Genomic DNA, 18,603 nt, shown 5'->3' on the forward strand with positions numbered 1-18,603 from the left:
GTAGCAGACTCACTGTAACCCGAAAAGTCATAGGAACAAACACACATGATTGTAATTCCTTCCTACTTAACCATGCAGCCTAGAAGAAGGAATGGAAGGAAGAGAGAGGTAAGAAGACCCATCTCACCCAAAGAAGCCATCCTTCAATACAAACAGCAAGTACATTGAGCTAGGGCTGAAATGCAAACAATGCTGCTGAGGGTTTGTCTGTTTGATAACCTGCTTTCCCAAAATACTAAGGGTCCATTAGCAGGACCTTCATCACCTCTCATCATAAACTGGAGTTAAGTTAAACAGTATGAACTGGTCAAGAACCTCAATCTTACTGAGTGCTCATATTTATTATGAATTGCTTATTTTACAGTGAGTGCTGCATACAATGCTCTCTCGGTCATTAAAGACAGATGGATAGGAAAGCATGCTAATGGACTCTGCTCCATGCACCTCTGACGAAGCTGTTGCATATCCTAACTACACACACCTACAAAGACACACAGTGCCTCAAGCACAAGATTCAGAAACCAAACATCAAAGGAACATTGCTCCCTACTTATAAGCCTACACTATATCGTTGCCTCAGTCTGCATGACATTTTATCCCAAATGTCAATATCCTGCTAGCACAAAGCCAGGCACTGCCCCAGCAGTCCTCAGAGCACATGCAAGCATGTGGTGACATTAGAAACTTCCAGTTATACATAGACACTACAATGAGAAGGTGGCCTCTGAGTTAGACCTCCCTGGATGTGCTATTTGTTCTCACCTCATGGCTTGGCATCCTGTTAATGAGATAAGCAGGGGGTGTCCCCGTCAGACGCATTATCTGCTGAAGCTGGTTAATATCTTAGATGCCTGGTCAAGGGTATTGTTAAACACACAGTGCAAAAATCAACTCCAAGCTGTGGTTTTGGTTCTTAAAGTGAAAAAGTCATCCCCAAACAAAACAACTGTATTTCCCACCTATACCAGGGCATTTGTTGGAGATTAGCAGGAGCTATTAGGCATGCAGCCAGTGAGTGGCCATGCAGACATGAAAACTAGCTTTTCCCTAAGGGTCAACTTTAATGTTAACTAGTTCAAGTTCCCTGGAAGCAGACAGCTCCTTGATCCAGGAGGCCAGCCAAAGAACTGTTTTCAAGTACCAATAGCCAAAACCTGTTTACCACAATGGTAAAAACATAAGATGGAGACAGACAATGGTAACTAAACTCTGGAAAACAAAAATATCCAGTAGATCTACCTGAGGAAGAGGCTGAGTGTTGGTTCTAGGAGTCACACTCCTAAAGATGAGACACTTTGAGTACAGGTGTTGAGCTATGCCAAGTCTCAAAAACATTGACTAGCAATGGTACATTTAAAATGCTTGCCACAGCTGGACGTGGTGGTGCACGCCTTTAATCCCAGCACTTGGGAGGCAGAGGCAGGCAGTCTGTGAGTTAGAGCCAGCCTAGGCTACAGAGTGAGTTCCAGGATAGAAAGGGCTACACAGAGAAACCATGTCTCATTAAAAGATGAAGAAAAAAAAAAAAAAAAAAAAAAAAAAAGAAAGAAAGAAAAAGAAAAAAGAAAGAGCATGCTTTAAACACATAGATAAGTGGAGAAGGTACATTAGGAAGCTGATGGCAAAAGCCAAACAGAAGCCACAAGCTGGTGACAAGTGTCAGAGCATGCCACAATTATCCCCATACCTATGGAGTGAACTTCAATAAACAGAAAGTTCAAAATGCTGTGTTTAGCTGACAGGGTTAAAACTTTCCTCCTTTTTACGTGTGTGTGTGTGTGTGTGTGTGTGTGTGTGTGTGTGTGTGTGTGTGTGAGAGAGAGAGAGAGAGAGAGAGAGAGAGAGAGAGAGAGAGAGAGAGAGAGAGAGAGAAGGAGAACAAGGAGCAGGGCACACATTCATGCAGGTCAGAGGATTTCCAAGTCGTAGGAGGTTAATTCTCTCCTCCTACCATGTGGGTCCTAGGAGTCAATTCAGGTTCCTTTGCTGCTGAGCCAACTCAGTGTCCTTATTCAGAGGATAGTCAACTCTAGACTTCCTTTAACCATACAATCAATAGCAACACAATCCGCCAGTTACAGATTATAGCCACCACGAGCTTATTACACTTCCTCTCAGAGTAGAAGAGATGATAGTATTTTAAACTAAACACAATTTAGTGAGCTTCCTTCCCATTCTCTGAATCCATCCTTCAGCTGAAGTCTCATCTTTAGTAAACACCAAGCCAAATAATTTCACTCCTTTGTAGCTTCGCTAAACGCTGCTTCCTCAATGGTTCAAGTGTGTGGAACCCCGCTTGACGTCAGATTACTGTTAATGGATCTGCTCATCCTCTACCTGAGCCCAAAGATGGCTGGCTCCTACCAGACTACATACAGACTTACCTTCCAGATAAGCGTATTCTACACGCTAAGAGACAGAATAAACAGGGTCACAGAGTGAACCAGCCAGGACAGGATTCAGTTAGGTCTCACACACCAATGTCCTGCCAACACTCTCCTTGGGAGTGGTGTACAGGATCTGGTTTCATCTCCTTTTGTCAAACAGGTGGTCAGAAACACACCCCCTACTCCCCCTCTCCCCCAGCTGGTGAGGGCCAGGAAAACTTGCTTCTACAGGGAACAAGAGGCAGGCCTTTGCTTTCTGAGTGTTGTGATTTGTTCTTTCCCTAGTTAATCTAGGTGTCTGTCTCAACATTCTGCCACTCAGATCTTGCTTGCTTAATTGTTCTGGGAGAAATGAAGTGTCCACGGTATTCTGTTGACTATGAGTCTTTACTAATGTCTTTCTTTTAAAAATTTTCTCACCTTTTTTAAAAACCTATACTTAGGCATTATGTGTTTGCCATCCCCATGGGGTTCTGGGGATGTTCATGTAATTGAGCTACATCTTAACACTTGGTTTTTTTTTTTGTTGTTGTTGTTTGAAACAGTGTCTTACAAATTAGCTCAGGCTGGACTCAAAGTTGCTATGTAACCTAAGAGTTTCCAATTCTTCAATCCTTCTGCCTCTGACTTTTAGTGCTGGGTTACAGACTTGTGCCATCATACCTGGCATCATGTGCTCTTCAGGTTTGCAAGTTGGGTGGTGTCATCAACATTAAGACAACCTTGCCACACTTTTAAACATGTAGACTACCTTGATCCACTCATGACTATTATTTAGGGGAAAAGCTCCTTTCAGATTACTATACTTAACACAGTATTTTTTTTTTTTTTGAGAGGATGTTTATTTTGGTACCTGATTTAATTTTGCTCAGGGCTGCACTAGAACTGTTGAAATGTATATGACCACCATTACATGTTAAGATAAAGACATTTCATTATTAGGCCGTGTATCCAGCACTGTTTCTTAAACATAAATGATGGGTTAGTGATGGGCACATATTAGCTTTCCCATATGTGCATTTCAGAACCTTTAGCAAGCAGTATATACCTACAAGGCAGATGGTGGAGTGGGAAGGACTCAGAGGTGCTGACAGTAATACCTGGGGAGGGTAGGAATGGGCCACTTCAGCACTATTCTCTATCTAGCTCAACTCCTTCCCAAGCCCCACCTTGTCCCCATGTCCTCTTATCAGCCATTCTTTGTAACACACTAAAATTCCAACCTCATCCTTTCTGAAACACCCTCCTATCTTTGGCTTTGCATTCCCAGCTTTGCCTGTGGTCAATACTTCTGCATGGGATGATGCTTAACTCACATTACCAGAGTATCTAGGATCCACTGCCTCTGTCCAATGACACAAAGCAGGACTCAGGCAAGTCACTTTGAGTGTCCACTTCCTTATCTTAAACATTTAAATGAACACAATGAAACAGGCTAGCACATCCTTTTACACACTCAGAATTGAAACTCACAGCTGTCCTGCGCTCCAGGCCTTTATGTACAGCCACATGGCACATGCTGGGTCCTGATCTTCTCAGGCAAGGTGATGAACAACCAAACTCATGTGCTGGTGCCTGCCTCCTGATACCCAGTGGGCAGAGGGCCCTTGAACTGAGAAGTGGTGGGAGGGGAGGACCTAGGATGCTACTGCTGGGGCTCCTCAGTTTATTTCCCTAAGAGGGAATAGAGGAAGGAGGTGCTTTCCAAGCCTAACCAAAGTTTCTGGCCTCAGAAAGTGACCAACAGTTTAAAACAAAACAAAACAAAACAAAACCCAACATGGCTAAGTAAACAACAGTCACCTTCTTAGGGCCTCCATGGAGAAAACATGAGTTCCAAGTGGCCCCTCATGCTAGTCACTGTATGGACCAAGGTCCCTGGAGGAGCTCAGAGCCATTTGGAGATTGTCAGAAGTAGAGGAAGTTTGTGTGTGGTCTGAAGGTAGGGACAGGAGCCCCATGGGAAGACACCATGCACAGGAGGTGCCCCTCAAGGGAAGTAAAGAGCAGGTAACTCTTCAGAGATGAAGTCAGACTAGCGACATGGGAAGTGTTCAAAGATTAGACTCTCAGCAGAAGTGAAGAGTTGAGTGTGTGGGAAACTTCAGAGAGAAGGCATAGCTCAGGAGCAGACATACCAATTTCCCATTAATCTCTTGGAATGAGCTGGAACCTCAACTCTCAGTTTTATTAGCATACAATTGCCCCAAAGGGGTTCCCATGATCTCGAGTCCACACCCAGATAAAGATAGAATAAAACACACTCATGCATGCAAGCAGGTACATGCAAACTCATATGTGTATATACACACATATACTTCAGAAGTCAGCACACAGAGCACACACGCTTACAACCATTCAGAGGTCAAAGTGCAGAGTGACGTAGGCAAGTGGCAGAGGCTCCCCAATAGGGCAGTAATTACAATCAAGGCATCAACTCACAGACTCTGAGGAGATTTTCTTCAGAAGCTCAGCCCCTGGGGTTCCAACGAGTCTTAAAATGAGCTTCAACTGATCAATATCTAATGGTGGACTATAAAGGAAAATGTCGGGACAAAATAAAAGTGGAAAAACAAAGACAATAATGAACAAAATAAAACAGAACAAACAAAACATCCAACAATGAAAATTAGAACCCCCCAAACAAGGCCAGTGTGTTCAAAGAGCCTAGGTGGAGGGCTTCTCTCTGCAGGGTTGTACTTCCAGAACATGCTCCTCCTGTACAAAGGTACAAAATGCCACCACACACACCTGTCAACATCACACAGCAGAAGTAAAGCCACTGGTTGGGTTTTAAACAGCAGAGAAAAACAAACAGGCTACGGCACTCAGTGCATGGGCCCAGTCTCCACCTCACCTCACCTCACCGGCAGCAGAGACAGCAAAGCAGAGACAGCTGGCAGGCAGAGGACGGCAGGGACAACGGCGGCCGAGCACACAGCTATGCAGTCTATTTGTGACTATTCCCCTAAGGCTTGACCTAATGAGTTTGCAATCTGACAGTAAGGAGGTCTGCTCTGATCCCAAAGCCTGCCCTCTGGAGAACCCCGCTTCCCCTCTCCACAAGGCAGAACATGAGGGACAGCCAGCAGGCAGAGGGCACACTGTAGTTTCTGTCACTAAATTGGAGTACATCAGGCTTCGACCTTATGAATGAAACAGAATACAGAGGTTTAGCAAACTCCACACACTAAATGCTTTAAGTATAGAGGTAAAGGGTCCAGTATATCCATTCTGGCATCCAGCACCTTGCTGCCTGGTCAGAACAAATGAGCATGTGCCCGTCAGAAGACCAAACATCCCACCTGCCTACTGCCTTTAGTCAGAGAAAACAAAAAACAAAAACAAAACAAAAAAACCTTAAAAATGGCCTTTAATATCTTCTGCGAACATCTAACTAGCTTATTGCAATCTATATGATGATCAAGAGAAGGAAGAGGAGGCCATCTAACCCCACCAGGCTCTGAAGAACTGTGGCAGCCAAAAACCCCCCACCCAAACTCCCGACGCACTACCTAAGAACATCCTTATTCTCTCTGAGCACTATGTTTGATGACACCATAGCTTGCATTTGGGAACTGTCCTTTGAGCAAATTCATAGGTAGATAAGGAGAGGAGTGCACTTGATATCTTTCCATCCCAGTTACTTTCTTAGGTGGGTAGCAACTCTGTTGTTTATTTTGCAGGCTATGCAGCCCAGGCTGGCTTTAAACTCAGGATCCTTCTGTTTCATCCTCCCAAGTGTTGGGATGACAGATATATACTATCATCCATATTCTATCCCTAATTTCTAGATTATCATCTGGTACATAAAAGGTACACACAACACTTAAAGTACAGATAGAGTAGATGAAAATATTCTTCATCTGGCTTGCACATATAGTCAAGATAGCATAATTTAATAATGAAAACAGCTCTGCAAACCACCGTTGCCTAGTCATAGGAACTGTTTATGCAATAAGATGGCATCTTGCCTTAAAAGAAAATCTGCTGAAACAGAAGAAAATTCTAGAAAGGAAACAGCAAGGCGAAGCCTGCTGCCTGTTTTATCCATGAAGTTTTGCTGGCCTGCAACAAGGTTGTGTGTTAATGCACTGGATACAGCCACTTCCACAGTTCACAAAACCTGCAACAGTCACTAATCTAGACCCAGCAACTGCATCCTACAGAAAACTGAGGTAAACCAGAAGCAAGTCCACCCACATAAGATATTTCTGAAGTTAGAATTTCTGAAGTTAGAAAGCTCATTTTTTTTCCAGGTGGGGGCAGGTACTCAGTGGCAGGTAAGAGGATCTTCCTTGCAGACAGAAAGTTACTCAATTTACATACATCTACCTCCATTCACATTTCTACTCCACAAAAATGTGATTTGAGTAGCCACAGCAAGAGGTATGTAACAGGAGGAAACAGACTCTCCAATCCCCAACAGGTGGTTTTACAGTGCAAGCTTCAGAACCCCACAAAGTGACTGAGTATAGGTTTCCTAACCAGCTGCATTTACTGACATCTTAAAGGAACCTATTTCCCTGGGTTGTTTTCCAGCTGCCTGAAGGACATTCAACCTTTATAATGGAGCTGGCCCATCAGGAGGCAGGCTGTTCCACACCTTCTCCCTCATCTGCCTGTCTCAAACTACTATCCTTGAGTGGTCTCAGTGCTTCAACTCACAGCCAACATCCCAGGCTTTACCCAGAGGTAAAGCCTCTACTCCCCTCCTCCCCCACCCTTGAAGCCTTTTCTCCTCCTATTGACCTTTCTAAGTCTTGCTCAACAGGAAGTCTTTCTGGACATGCTTGTTTGAGACTGGTCTCAAACTCAATATGTAGCTGAGGTGACCCGGAGCTCCTGGGCCTCCTCCCTTCACTCCTAGTAACCTGGGGTTACTGACCTGTACAAAGCAATGTAACTTTCTGGAGTTCTAATTCTTGCTTGACTTTTCTCCCCAGTAATTATTTATACCTCTATTACCCACTCCACCTTGTTTTCCACCAAAGGAAGTCTTCTGTCCAAGTCACTCCCATCACTCTTTGTGGGCTCAGTCTGATCGTGCTGTGCTGGTTTTGAGGGCTGGATAGCATCACGGCCTCAGCACCTGGCCTCCTGCAGCCAGCCAGCCAGCCAAACACTGGCTGACCCAGAAACTTGCTATAATATGCTTTTTTCTTCTTTCTTTTTCCTTTTTTTCCCCCTCTTTCTTTCTTTTCTTCTTCTTCTTCTTCTTCTTTTTTTTTTTTTGTTGTTTTTTTGATTTTTTGAGACAGGGTTTCTCTGTGTAGCCCTGGCTGTCCTGAAACTCAGAGATCCACCTGCCCCTGCCTCCTGAGCGCTGGCTGGGTGGTTGCTTTCAGTATTGGCAGTAGAGTTCTAGAGATGCAGCTCAGAGTTCAGTATCTGCCTAGCACATATAACAAAAAAAGACAACATAGGAAACCAACAATGGAGAGCAATGGACAGATAAGTGGGTTTGTTTACCACCCACATTCCACCATCTGGGTAGTGTAGACATGGGGTTTGTGAGACTATTGTCTCGTATGTCTGCAATGTTCCATAACACATTTGGGAAAGAAGAAGGGACTAACATTGCATTGAGACTGACTTAATACATGAAGGACATATATAGGGTCACAGCAGCAAAAGAGGCATGTGAGTGTAACCCAGCAGCCTGAGCACCTTCTTGTTCATATCTTTTTTAAAATGTGCATGAGCATTTTGCCTGTGGCCATATCTGTACCATGTGTACTCTGAGACCAAAAGACACTGGATCACTGAGACTGGAGTTAAGGATGATTATGAACCACTGTGCTGGGATGTGAGCATGGGCCCTTTGGAAGAGCAGTCAAAGCTGCTAACTATTGAGCCATCTCTCTAGACCACAGTTCACATCTTAAAAGTACATGTCCATTATAATGGGGGCAGGGGCTTTTATGCATGAAGGTAATTTACCCAACTACATAGAAAAGGAAAATAACAAGCTGTAGTGGTTTTGAAAAAAAAAAAAATTGCCCCCCATAGGGAATGACATTATAAGGAGGTGTGGCTTTATTGGAGTAGGTGTGACCTTGTTGAAGGAAGTATGTCATTGTAGGATTGGGCTCTGAGGTCTCCTATGCTCAAGCTAAGCCCAGTAAGACACAGTTCACTTCCTGTTGCCTATGGGTCAAGATGTAGGACTCTCAGATCCTTCTCCCAGCACCATGTCTGCTTGCATGCTGCCATATCCCACCATGATGATAATGGACTGAACCTCTGAAACTATAAGCCAGCACTAATTAAATGTTTTCCTTCGTAAGAGTTGTCATAGTCATGGTGTCTCTTCATAGCAATAAAAGCTTAAACTAAGATATAAGCCAAAACCGTAATCACTGGTAGAAAAAAATATATCATCTATACTAGATACACATAAGGAAAAGGCTGCACAATTCACTGTTCTTAAGCTGAAGTACTGGGTGTCAGTGATTCCAATACTGACTCACACATTTCAAAACTGGTGGCATCTGGAAAAAGTTAGGGTTCCACCTGGAGAGAGTCTGTAGTCTTCCACTTTCGCTATTAAGTTCTATCAGCTGAAAACACGTGGTACATACAGTCAGTCAGGTTTTTAGAGGTGGGCTTATTCTTTACACACTTACTATTATTAACACTCTTATTAAGCCAGATGGAAGCACAGTAGTTAGTGGCAATGACTGTCAAGCATCATGAATGCAATTAAAACTGTTAAGTTATAAAGTTTAAAATTGTTGGTTAATTTTGTTAATTTTTATCACAATAGAGTTACAGCAGTGAGTTTTACATTACATTACAATTTCTCACAAAAATCTAGTCAGTTATCACAGGCTCATGACTATGAATCATATATATAGAACAAAACACACATAATACATCCACAATGCCTCAAAAAGTCCCACTGGGCACTTGTCAGCTAGAAGTTAATTAAGACCACCAGTTCCAAGGCACAATAACTAAAAGAGAGGCAAACGCATACATATAGAGGAAACTGAACCCCAGTAGAGAGGCTGCCTGCACTGTCTCATCAGGGAGCTGCTTACAAACCACACGGCTATGGCCTCAGGCCTTCCAGGCTGGCTGCTGTGGAGTCAGCATGATCCAGAGGCTTTGTACAGAGTTCTAGAAATCACAACAAGACAGTGAAGAGAGCCTCCTGACTCATCAAGATCTTAAGAAAAATGGAAGCAGTCTGTTAAACTAACTCAGTTCACCCAGTTATACTAAACTCAGATAAGCTAACTCCTAGTTTTATTCAAGAGCAGCCTGGGCTACAGATGTGACTCAGCTGGTGAAGCGCTTCTCTAGCATGCACAGAGCTCTAGGTTCCAGGCCCAGCACAGCACAAAAACCATAGTTCCAGGTCTATCACTGGAGGCTCAGGGCGGTGGGAGCCCAAAGGAAAGGGGTTGGGCGGCCCTGAATCCCAGGCAGAGTCACCTGGTATTTAGGAGACCAAGGCAAGAGGAGCACTATGAGGTTGAGGCCACAGTGAGTTCTAGGTCAGCATGGGCTACAAAGTAAGACTGGCTCAAACCAAACTAAACAAACTCCTTACAGAGAGGATAGGAAAATCACCAGAGACCCTTGGAGAGACCCCTAACCACTGCAGGTCCAGGGTGCAAATGTAAACTTACCCAAAATACCCCTAGAAAAGAGTACTCCAGAACCCTTGCCCACTAAACTAAGGCTTGCCGAGGAATTGCCTTCCCAGGATTCCATCAGGTGCTACTGTATAAGTTGGCCATAGACCCTGGTGTTACTGATATGATGCTGGTTTTTGAGGCATGCAGAACCCGAGAATTACAGGGGGGACAGAGGTGTCCACTGGATTTCCAAGGGAAGCCTGGAAAGCTTGGCCATGCATAGCAGGGCTGGATTCCCTGTGACTGGCCTGAGAGCATGGTTCATGAAGCTGTCAGAATGAAGCTGATGATGCAAGAGTCTCCAGAAATATGAGTACCCAGAATATGGACTGTGACAGAGTTGCAGTGAGCCAAGAGAGGCCACATGGGTACATGCAGCAAGGTCACAGGAGCTAGGCTGCCCAAGCTCTAGGGAACCCCACCCTAGCCTCCCAATGATGGGCTTGAAACTATGGAATTTCAATGCTGTGTTTCATGTTGCTTTGGTCGTCTGGTCCTTCCTTACCTTTGGATGAGGATGTTTATACCACTGAATACTGGAAGTATGTAATCTGTTTTTAACAGGGGCTAGCAGCTCAGAGTTTGCCTTCAGTCTCTGAGACTCAAGAGGATCTGGACTCTTGGATGCAGCCAGAATGCATTTTGCACTATAAAATGAACATAGCCTTCACAGGCTAGGGATAATATATCCACAGTATGGATCCTAAATGCCTCCTGCTGAAGGTCTGTTCTCTAGCTGGTAGTGCTATTTTGGTGTAGGAAACATTAAGAGGTGGGATCTGGTGGGAGGAAGCAGGTCATTGGGAATGTGTCCTAGAGGATGCTCTGTCCCTGGCTTTTTTCCTCTTCCACCTCCCCACCCCACTCTGGCTCCTGCTCCTTGGCCCCCATGAAGTGAGCAGACTTCTCTACATAGGCTCCAGCTACCTTGATGCTCTGCCTCACCATGGACTGAGACTTCTGCGCCCATAAGCCAAAATAAATCTTTCTTCCTTTAAATTCTTTCTCTCAGGTATCTGTGGCCATGACAAGTGGCTGAGACAACCACGGATGAAGATGCTGCTAGCACTGCCTGGTGGCTCTGATCTCTGAATTCTCACAATCACCTTCTGGGCTGTACACTAATGTCATCTTATGTTAAGGAAACTGAGAAACACCAAGGTTGGAAAACTTGCTCAAAGCCCATAATTCAAAGTAAAAGAGCTAAAATTTAAATTCTAGGGACTGTGCCCTTAACCTGTGAATACCTGGACTACAAAAGTGAGGAACTAAATTTCCCTACAGATGTTGCTGTCTGTCTATGAGAGTATGTGTGTCTGGGACTAGCCAAAGGGGAGCTGGAGAGACGTCACAAGGAAAGAAGAGAACAGAGAGCAGTTTCGGGATAGGTAGTCTCAGGGGGCAGCATGAGGGAGTCACTGGCCTCTTAATCCTCTTAGCTTGGGCTGTAACACACAGAAACCAAAATCCCAAGGGAAGGGAAGGGTGCTGAAGTACCTGAGCGGAAATTGACTGGACTCGGGTCCAGTAGCACGCAGGGGAGCAGATAGCATCGCCTGAGGAGCAGAGGTTCCACTTCACAAAAGACACTGTCTAGCAGAAAACAGTCCCCGGAGAAAGGCAGCTCACATTGTCAGGTAGTGAGCCTACAGACTCAGGTGTGTCAAGCAAGAGCTAACCCTGCAGTTAGATGATGAAGCATGCATTGCTGTGGCGCTTCTAAGAGCCCAACCAGAACCTTTTGCAGTTTTGTAAAAACCCCTCCCGAAGACTAATTAATTTTAAGCAGCTGCTTTAACATTCTCATCCAAATATTTTCCCCCAGCAGAGCTGATGGGAGTTCCCACAAACCATGGAGCACATGACCAGAAGAGATAGAAAGGGTGTTGGTGCTCACAACCGAGTGAGACTGAAGTGGGGCTGGTAACCAGGGATGACGATGTGTGGAAAACAAAAGCACACAACAGGGGCCTCTCTCCTCTTGCTTCTACTGTGTATTGTTAAGCAACAAATAGGACAGGAGCCAGCAGGTGTGTCAGTACAGGGGCCCACAGCTTTTTTCGTAAATAAGCAAATGAGAACAAGATACCTTTGAGGTACAGGTGGCTGTGCACGCTTGCTAAGTGTCTGCAGTAGACTAAACTCGTTAATAAGGACTTGCTGCAAAAAGACAACAGGTGTGTTTTAAGCTTGTTTGCTGGTCAAGGAGAGCTACTCAACAAGAGGACAGCCCTCCAAACAACACCTGGGACTGAGTCTTCCCCACACACAAGGAAGGGAAACACACATCTATGACAGCACAGCACAGATGAGGAAGCAAGCCAAAACATGTTAAAGGATACGGTCTGTACCAGGAAACAGCGTTCTTCCGGTCAACAGCTCAGCCATGATGCAGCCCACGGACCAAATATCCACTGGAATAATAAGGAGAATACAAGCATAGACATGGTTTCTATCATATTCATGACCATTAACTGGGCTCAAACCGGGAGTAAAAGATAGAAATCAACATTTAAGACACCTGATGTTCAGCCATCATTTTTTATAGAAATAAATGACCTTATTAAAACTGTCACCCAATAAAGGGCTCCACAGGTCATGTAAGTCAGAATATAATTAAGTCAAATGAAACAAAACATCTTACAAAAGGGCAAACCTTTCTTACTGGTGAATAGTGGATCTCCTGGGAGTGCTGAGGTGTCAACCCACTCTCCTCTGGTAAAGACCTAACCCTGAGTCATCTGAAAACCATGTTAGCAGCATCCCTCCCTCATCTGGGCCAGGTCTGGGCAGTTGGCTGGAGCATCACCTGTCTGGTTGTAGTGCATCCAGTTCAGCATGATCTCAGGAGCTCTGTACCACCTGGTAGCCACATAGCCTGTCATTTCGTCATCAGTGTGCCGAGCAAGTCCGAAATCCAGAATCTAAGGGCGAGAGCAGAAGTCAGGCACAGGAGCAGGCAAGCTCTGCCACCTGACGACAGAAAAAAGTGTTACTCTCATTAAGTGGGCCTTGTTGTCCTGACTTAAAATGCATGGCAAACACACTCTAAGGACTTTAAAGCTGCCAGCAAAGCACACTCCCCTGCTGGGAATTTACTCAAGAACAACAAAAACATATGCCTACACAAAGGTCTGCACAAGGATATTCACAATAGCGTGTATCAAAAACCAGAATAGTGTCAAGTGCCCATCAACAGGAAGGCAGGCTACAAGTTTAAGTGTGCTTGTGAGATGGGACAGTACTGAAACACACAGTGCAGGTAGAGGACGTTATACTTGTAACACAGTAATGTGTGTGATTCCATTTATATGAAACACTACAAAAGAATAATTCAGGGGCTGGAGAGATGGCTCAAAGGTTAAGAGCACTGTCTGATCTTCCAGAGGTCCTGAGTTCAATTCCCAGCACCCACATGGTGGCTCACAACCATCCATAGTGGGATCTGATGCTCTCTTGTAGGTATATAGGTACACCTAAGAAATAAACAAATCTTTAAAAAAAAAAAAAAAAAAAAAAAAAGGAATAATTCAGAGTCAGAAATCAGGGTTAAGGCTGAGGGGGTGAGGGTTACTAGGAGGGGACACTCAGAACTTTGGAATTTATGGAGATTATATAACAGTAGTTACATGGACATTAGAACCCTAGAAAAGGTTTTCATTGTATCTTTTCATTTTTAAATTTTATGCACAAGTGTTTTGCCTGCACGAATGTCTGTGCTCCAAGTGCATGCATTGCCACAGACAAAGTAAGCATCAGACCATCTGGATTTGGATGGTCATGAGCACCACATGGGGGCTGGAAAACCAGCCATCTCTCCAGCCCTCTGTTATTTTTCCAAAAATTCATTAAAAAAAAAAAAAAAACCATAATACTATGTACTTTTTATAGATAGCTAATTCACTTCTGTCTTACTTGAATCATTCTGAGTTTCTGCCATTTTCCTTTTTAGAAACTATCTAGTAATGTGTTTTCCAGGAATGCTTAATTGACATTCAGATTATATACTCCTCCCCCTAGACAGGGCTCCTATGTGTAGTCCAGGCTGTCTTGGAACTCAATTTGTAGACCAGGCTGGTCTGAACTCAGAAATCTGCCTGCCTCTGTCTCCTGTGTGCTGGGATTAAAGGCTTGTGTTACCAAAATCTACTTCCAAGTTCCTTGAAATAGCTTGCTAAGCCTACAGCTCAAAGTTCCAGAGATTCAAAGTAATGGCTTATAAATCATTTTCTCCAAGGCTGGCTGGCTGGTCAGCTAAGGAACACTCAGGGATTTTCTTTCTTACCTTCAGCTCACAGTCTTCGTTCACAGCTAGGTTACTAGGTTTTAGGTCCTAGGAAGCAAGCAGAGAGAATAGTATCAACCAGATGATGCACAATAAGTCCCCTACCCACAGGTGCAGAGAATGCAGACACATGGAGACCTCACAAGAGACAAGCAGACTTCCAAGCTACAGTCAATGTCTGAACCAAATCAGCCTTAAGCAGTTACAAAGGTTAAGTGTCCCTTTACCAGTCTACACTGAGAGCAAAGTTGCAGTCAATCACTATTTCAACAGTTAAACTTAAGGTTGAGATCTCAGCTAGATGTCACTCTTCTAGCCCCACCTACACCATCAAAATAATCATCATCTAAGACACAATACATACCCTGTGAATTATGTCAGCTGAATGTATATACTGCAAAAGAAAAGAAAGTCAGTTGAATGAAAACCATCTCCAGCTTTTTCATGTCACAAACATCATAGCAGGTCTGCAGTGGCCCCCTCAGCCAGTAAGTGGTGGTGGTGTTCACAGTGGGTTGCCACTGCTCAGTTCCTTACACTCCACCTACTGGAGTTGTCCCCCTTCTCTCTTTCTTGATGATGACCTCCGTTAAGAGTTGTGATGTGCTAGTATCAAAGGTGGTTTAATTCTAAAAAAGCAGCTTACCAGCCCCTCCCACAATGACAGATTAGCTTCCCCAAAGAGCCCCCTCCCCCAAAGATCTCACTACACAACACTGAACAGTCCGGTGCTCTCTATGTTGTCCTCCTTCTACCTCTCAAATCCTGAGAAGGAATAGAGGCCAGCCCAGGCTTGAGGAACAATAAAGTCTCAATATCACACAAGGCAAGGCGGATACCAGGGTGTATCAAGAAGCTACTAACTTTTCAATACAGCTAACAGTTCCTGTCTCTCAGATATTCAGACCAAAGGATCAAAGGAATGGATGACATAACACTTAGGACTTGCTTTATGGTCAGCTTTGGCCTGGGAAATAAAAGAGCAGCAGGATTGGTTAATTCTGTTAATTCTGTAACTCCTCTTAAGTTTTTCTAAAGAAAGCAGTCTGTCCTAAGTCCTTACTAGACATGACAAACACTGCTACTGCCTGTACCTTCAGGCCTCTGAGGATCTGGTAGATAAGGAACTGAACGTGGTCATCAGTAAGTTTCTGACACTTTACGATGTTGTTCAGGTCTGCCCCCATGAGATGGGTTACCAGGTACCTAGAAAAAGAAGCAGAGTCACATCCCGATCCAGGAAAGACCACCCAGGAAGCACCACATGGACAGTCAAAACCTCAATGTTGCCACTGGCAAGCTGGCAATATAATCTCACCATATTTATGCCCATTCCTGTTTGCTATGTACTTTTCTAGGTTCTGTGAAGGAAAAAAGGAAAAAAGAAAAAAAAAAAAAACAAAAAACGTGAACAGAAAACAGCAAAGATTGAGATTATAAAGATACACGAGACACTGTAAGCAGTTTTGTTTTCTCCTCATCAGACAGGTTGTATGTAGCCCATTCTACTTCAAACTTAATCAAATATGACCTTGAGTTCTCGATTCCTGCCTCAACTCCCTGAATGCTAGGATGACCGACGTCACTTCTGTATGTGGTTGAATGAGAATGGTCCCCCCTAGGTTCGTGTATTTAAATGCTTGGTCCCCAGTTAGTGGAGCTGTTTGGAAAGATCAGGAGCTATACCAGCTACTTTTATGTTAACTCGACAACAAGCTAGAATCATCAGAGAGGAGGGAAGCTCAATTGAGAAAATGCCTCCTGTAAGCAAGCCTGTGGAGCATTTTCTTAAATAGTGATTGATGAGGGAGGGTCCTGTAAGAAAGCAGGCTGAACAAGTAAGCAGCACCCTCCATGGCCTCTGTGTCACCTCCTGCTTCTAGGCTTGTACATGAGTTCCTGCCTTCAGTGTTTTTGATGATATAGAACTGTGAAATACCCCCACTCCCACCCAGTTGCTAAGAGAGGTGTGTCCTTGTTGGAGGAAGTGTCATTGCAGGTAAACTCTGAAGTTTCAAAAGCCCACACCAGCACCGGCCCCACCCATCCCCTGCAACAATAATGGACCTTCTTTAAAACCCTCTAAAACTGTAAGAGGTTCCCAATTAAATGCTTGCCTCTGTAAGTTGTCTTGGTCATGGCATCTCTTCACAGCAATAGAACAGTGCTGGAGATCAAACCCAGGGCTTCAGGAATGCTAGGCAAGCCCATCATTTTCTTATTTTTGCAGGAGAAATACCAGTATAACTGCACACACGTAATAAAGGATCACATACTTGCAAGCTCACCATTGTATTTTTACCTCAGTGTAAATCTATGTTATAGGGTTTTTGTTGTTGTTTGTTGTTTTTGCTTTTTTGAGACAGGGTTTCTCTCTGTAGCTTTGGAGCCTGTCCTGTAACTCACTGTATAGACCAACCTAGCCTCAACTTCCGAGATCTTCCTGCCTCCGCCTCCAGAGTGCTGAGATTAAAGTCATGTTCCACCAACGCCTGGCTGTAGGGTTGTTTTTTGTTTTGTTATTTTTAATGTGCACTGGTGTTTGACCCCGTGTGAGGGAATCAATCTCCCAGACCTTGAGCTACCTACAGGTGTCAGCTACCATGTGGTTGCTGGGAATTGAACCTGGATACTACAGAAGAGCAGCCAGTGCTCTTAACCAATGAGTCGTCTCTCCGGCCCTATGTTGTAGGTTTTAAAACAGGTGTGTCCTTGGATTTTCAAAGTGTGATTTTCTTCTTCTTCTTTTTTTTTTTTTTCCAGAAATGACTAGCAAAAGGCTATTTATTGGCACTACCCTTGCATTTCCCTTAAAGGAAGTAGGAACAGGAAAGGGCGGTCCAGAGCTTCCCACAGGTGTGGTGCTGACTAGTAATCTTGCCTTTATGTGGTACGAAAATGAAGGAGTGTCTGCATTCAAGTTCAGCAGGTTTGCATCAGATTCCAGACCCAATGTCTCCACCCCAACCTCACCACAGCACCCTGTATTGGGACATAAAGAAGGCTGAGTGTAAGTAGGGCAGGTGTCTCTCCTCCATGAGAGAAGGCTTAGCTGAGTCTGCTATGGTATGAAGACTTGACCTAGATCTGACTAAAGTGAGATTTTTAGCTGATTTCCTAAAACTTGCATGTTTATGTTGCATTAAGGAAAAAGATGAGCTCTACATGTAATTTAAAGAGTGAATTAGGAGGCTGGAAAGATGGATCATCAGTGAAAATGCCTTCTGCTCTCCAGTGAACCTGAATTTTGTTCCCAGAATCCCTGTCAGATGGCTCACAACTGCCTGTAACTCCAGCTCCAGATACACACCCTCTAACACACACATAAAGTAATTCTTAAAAATATAAAGATTATATCACACTCGAAGTGTTTTCATCAAGGTCATTTTTATTTCAGTGATATTCCAAGCCTCAAAGGGTACAATCAAAGGCAGCTGCGAAGCCTGATGACCTGAGTTCCATGTTCAGGACCCACACCGTGGAAAGAGAACCGACTCCTATAAGTTGTCCTCTGGCCTCCACATGCATGCTGTGTGGCATAAAAATTTACTCATACACACATGCATATATAAGCTAATAAAATTTTAACATTTTACAGATGTCATAACCACCAAGGGTACCTCATCTCTAGATAATTTCTTTGTTTCTCAATACCAAAGAAAAACAGACTATCATGAGCACTGTCCCTTCCTATTTCCAGTCATTCATCTTTGGTAGTGCTGAGGATTGTACCCGGTGTCTCCTGCACACTGGCAGACACTCTTACTGAGGTGCACTCCCAGTCCTGGAGCTTTTGAGACAGGTTTCACTATTTACCTTGGTTGGCCTTGAACTGGACATCCTTCTGCCTCACCCTGCTTTAGGAACTGTATTCTTAGCCTCAAACTGGCATATAATCCGATAAATGTAAGAACACTGAAGAGGGTGACCCATGGTGGATGGAGAACTAACTCCAGAGTTGTTCTCTGACCTCTGTGCTCCAGGGTACACACACTTCTGCAACCACCATACACACAAACATACAGCCACACAGAACAGCTAGAGTACACAGCCCCTGTGTAACTCTCAGTCTCCTTCACTACCATACACTTGTATCGTATGATCTGGGAGATGCATACAGTAGGTGCAGTGCTTCTGATATGTCTTATCACATACATTTCTAGGAGGCTGAGACTGTCAAACCACACAATTAGTCAGCTCCATGGGAAGAACACCACACTGCTTTCAGGATACAGCAAAGTCAACTAAAGCACTATTTACGGCAGAATTGTTATTATTTCAC

At 44.1% G+C, this 18,603-nt stretch overlaps 1 protein-coding gene across 5 annotated transcripts in view; it reads right to left on the minus strand.

Annotated features, from left to right (window-relative positions):
• Mapk14 (mitogen-activated protein kinase 14) overlaps positions 1-18,603 on the minus strand; it is a 56,538-nt gene that overhangs the window by 7,816 nt on the left and 30,119 nt on the right. For 4 of the 5 annotated variants that reach the window (XM_051187122.1, XM_051187119.1, XM_051187121.1 and 1 more), the window contains 6 exons: positions 15,416-15,527; positions 14,686-14,715; positions 14,322-14,369; positions 12,846-12,960; positions 12,379-12,450; positions 4,830-4,909 (listed from right to left, as the gene is read on the minus strand). In XM_051187122.1, the coding sequence (XP_051043079.1) occupies positions 4,830-4,909; positions 12,379-12,450; positions 12,846-12,960; positions 14,322-14,369; positions 14,686-14,715; positions 15,416-15,527 (457 nt within the window). Of the gene's footprint in view, positions 1-762; positions 843-4,829; positions 4,910-12,378; positions 12,451-12,845; positions 12,961-14,321; positions 14,370-14,685; positions 14,716-15,415; positions 15,528-18,603 lie in introns of all 5 variants that reach the window. The other variant, XM_051187120.1, reaches the window with a different exon arrangement.

Source organism: Phodopus roborovskii, unplaced genomic scaffold (genome assembly GCF_943737965.1).
Source record: "Phodopus roborovskii unplaced genomic scaffold, PHOROB, whole genome shotgun sequence".
Taxonomy (NCBI): Eukaryota; Metazoa; Chordata; class Mammalia; order Rodentia; family Cricetidae; genus Phodopus; species Phodopus roborovskii.